At 38.0% G+C, this 3,136-nt stretch overlaps 1 protein-coding gene across 1 annotated transcript; it reads left to right on the top strand.

Annotated features, from left to right (window-relative positions):
- The first annotated feature begins 369 nt into the window (after window positions 1-369).
- Window positions 370-1,419, top strand: AGP10 (arabinogalactan protein 10). Its single transcript, XM_086649022.1, has one exon. The coding sequence runs from the start codon at window positions 770-772 to the stop codon at window positions 1,160-1,162; it is 393 nt and encodes a 130-aa protein (XP_086505148.1). The 5' UTR covers window positions 370-769; the 3' UTR covers window positions 1,163-1,419.
- The last annotated feature ends 1,717 nt before the right edge of the window (window positions 1,420-3,136 follow it).

Genomic DNA, 3,136 nt, shown 5'->3' on the forward strand with positions numbered 1-3,136 from the left:
TAACACAAGGCAAAGATATTGTTTTGGTGGCATAAGAGTAAATATGCAATTTTCGCAACACAAGGGTAACATTGTTTTTTGACAACATAAGGGTAAAATTGTTATTTTGGTAACATACGTGTAAAAATGCAACTTTGGCAACATAAACGTAAAAATTTCATTTTGACTACAAAAGGAGTAAATAAAATTATTTGATTGAATATAATATTCGTGGAATTTTTAATTTCACAAAATAATAAATATTATTTCACGGAACAACAAATGACAACTTAGTGAAATATATTCCACTGAACACTTGTTATAGAATTATTTATCTGGTATCAAACACATTCTAATAAATATCCAGAATTCCGGACTTACTAGTGGAGATTAGACTCTCTAGAATTCCGGACTTACTAGTGGAGATTAGACCCTCTAGGGAGAGCCAAGGCGGACGCCCTGCCGGCCCCCCTCCCCCGTCAAGCAGAGGCCGACGGTCAGGGAGGCAGTACGCGTAGCAGCTGTGGTTCGTTTTATCTAGTTGGTCAACTGAACAGTCTAGACGTGTATCGCTTATTCTCTGTCGTTGATTTTAGGGAGACTTGACTTAAAAACTTCAAATCCCTAGGAAACGCCGCACAACAAAATACCGTATTCTTCGCTTATATATATATATATTTAATTATCACCCTTTCTCTCCCAACCTATTTCCCACATCTATTCTCTCTCTCTCTAACATCCTCAGTCTCTCTCTCTCTCTATACCCTAAAGTAACCTTCAACTGAGAATAATGGCTTCTTCCCTCTTCGTTGTCCTCTTGATGTCAGCTCTAGTGATTGGATCCACACTAGCTCAAGCACCAGGACCAGCACCAGTCGGTTTTCCGACCAAATCACCACCAACAGCTTCACCACCAACCCCAGCTGCTCCAACACCATCACCATCTGCTCCAACACCAACTATGTCCACTCCACCAGCTTCATCTCCATCTCCACCTGCTCCTCCAACTTCAGCCCCAACTGCTGACACTCCATCTGCTCCAGTTCCAACTGCTCCAGTTTCATCACCTCCTGCTATTACTCCAGCTGGATCTACTCCTGCTAACAACGCCATCTTAAACAGATTTTCCATCTCTGGATCTACTCTTGTTGGAGTAGTGGCTGCTGCTTTCTTGTTCTACTAGATCTAATCAAAAGAACAAGAAATTATCTCAATTCTGAAATTTCTTTCATCTCCTTTTACTTTGGAGTTTGATTGAAGATCCAGATTTAGATTATTTTTAGTTCTACTAAGTTTTTTTTTTCTTCAATTCTTTTCTGTTATATTTCTTGGTTATTATTATTGTTATTATTGTTTGTTGTTGTTGATGAGGTTAGACTGATCATTGATGTACGGTTGAGATTGATTTGATTACATTCTTAGTACTTTATTATTCTTGTATCTCTTCTTATTCAATTCCTTCTATCTTTTATTTTCTGTAATTAATTTAATTCCTCTCTATTTTATGTTAGTATTAGTTATCTACCCTTTTTGATCATTCTTGTTTCAATCTCATTTAGAACTATCTTGAATTGCTAAAGGTTCAAATTCATGATCTAATCTTGTATCTTAGTATAGAAATTTAGTGTAATTAGTGTAATTAGTGGTGAGTTTTGTCTTTTTTTCATCATAATTTTTGTTTCTTGGTAGAAAGATGTGCATGTGGAGAGAGAAAGTGGTGGGGGTTAGGGCAAGTTTGTCTGGTAGTGTTTGGTGGGAATGGGGATAAAAAAAACAGCTGGAGTAATGTCAGAAGGCTCATGGGGAGATCACTTTCTCTATCCATCTATACCTTCTTTTGGTTCCACTTGTATGTGGGGTTGTTAAAGTTCCTGTGTAAAGATAAAGAGATTAGCTTTTGCAGGTGTTTTTTTGCCATTAACCATGTGATTCACAGCTGTTTGGGTATCTCTGTTTGTGTTTCCACTTTCCATATCCTCTCGAACCTCTCCATAGTAAGTTGTTTTAGAGCATTTGGAATGCAAATCTCAATCTCACATACTCGGAGTGCCACTTAGGACTTTTAGACTTTTTATCTTAGAATTCATCTCCAATACAAAACTCAATTCAAATCTCCAAGATAACGTGTCGAGGGTGGAATGGAGATATCTCAAGAGGACACTTCATTTCTAGAGTGTCTTCTTGAGTTATCTCTAAGTGCCAACTCAATATTTTCATATATTTCAATAAAAAAAATATGTCACGTAACTAATTTAAGGAGTTTTAGAGTGTTGCATTGGAGAAGTCCTTCGAATAGAGGATCTCAATCTTGACAAATAGGAAACAGAAAAATTAGAGATTGACATTTGAATCTCGACACATAGGATTTTTAGAGTTTTATCTTTTGAGTTTTGAATCTCGAGGTGCCGGCCGGAATTGAAGGTGCCTGCCGGAAAATTTATTCTCTCTTTCTCCTCTAACTGTCTCTCTCTTTCTCTCTTCCCTCTCCCTGTTTTTTTTGTAACAGTTTCGGCGAAGGGAAAACCCTTCACCGGAACCATTCGTCTGGAACCAGACGAAGGTGTTGTTCCTTCGTCTGGATCTGGTTCTTCCAGATCCAGACGAAGGCGTCTCGTCTAGATCTGGAAGAACCAGATCCAGATGAGTTTCCGGCGAAGGGAGATCCCCTTCGCCGAAAAGTTCGTGTGGTAATGAGAGAGGGAAAGAGGATAAGAGGAGGGAGAGAGAAGAAAAGAGAAAGAAGAAAGAAGAAAGAAGAAAGAAAAAAGAAGAGAGAAGTCTCTTGATGGTGATCGCCAACAATTATGTTGTAAGTTGCCGGAATCCGGTGGAGTTCGTCGGAGTTCTAGTTGAGGTGAGAGGAGAAGAAAAAAAAATAAAAATTTGCAAAAGTGATGTTTCATGTTTGGAGGAAACAAAAAAAATTTGTTTTCACCCAAAACTTATTACCCCGGAAACTTTGCTTCTTTCCCCACAACACTGGCCCAAAAGTATGACCCTGTGAAATATTTTCCCCATCTAATTATGAATAAAAAAGAATGGTGACTTAACGAGCTCAAGCTACTATGGTGAAATATGAGGTTGAGACTTTGAGTTCGTAATCGCTAAATCTCTATATATTTGTTGAATTTTAATAATATACAATCAGATTGCCCTA

This window comes from Eschscholzia californica, unplaced genomic scaffold, assembly GCF_041429995.1.
Source record: "Eschscholzia californica isolate CP2 unplaced genomic scaffold, dmEscCali1.0.p SCAF_6, whole genome shotgun sequence".
NCBI lineage: Eukaryota > Viridiplantae > Streptophyta > Magnoliopsida > Ranunculales > Papaveraceae > Eschscholzia > Eschscholzia californica.

Excerpts from the sequence above, each read along its gene's own strand:
- AGP10 (XM_086649022.1), top strand. The coding sequence starts at position 770 with ATGGCTTCTTCCCTCTTCGTTGTCCTCTTGATGTCAGCTCTAGTGATT.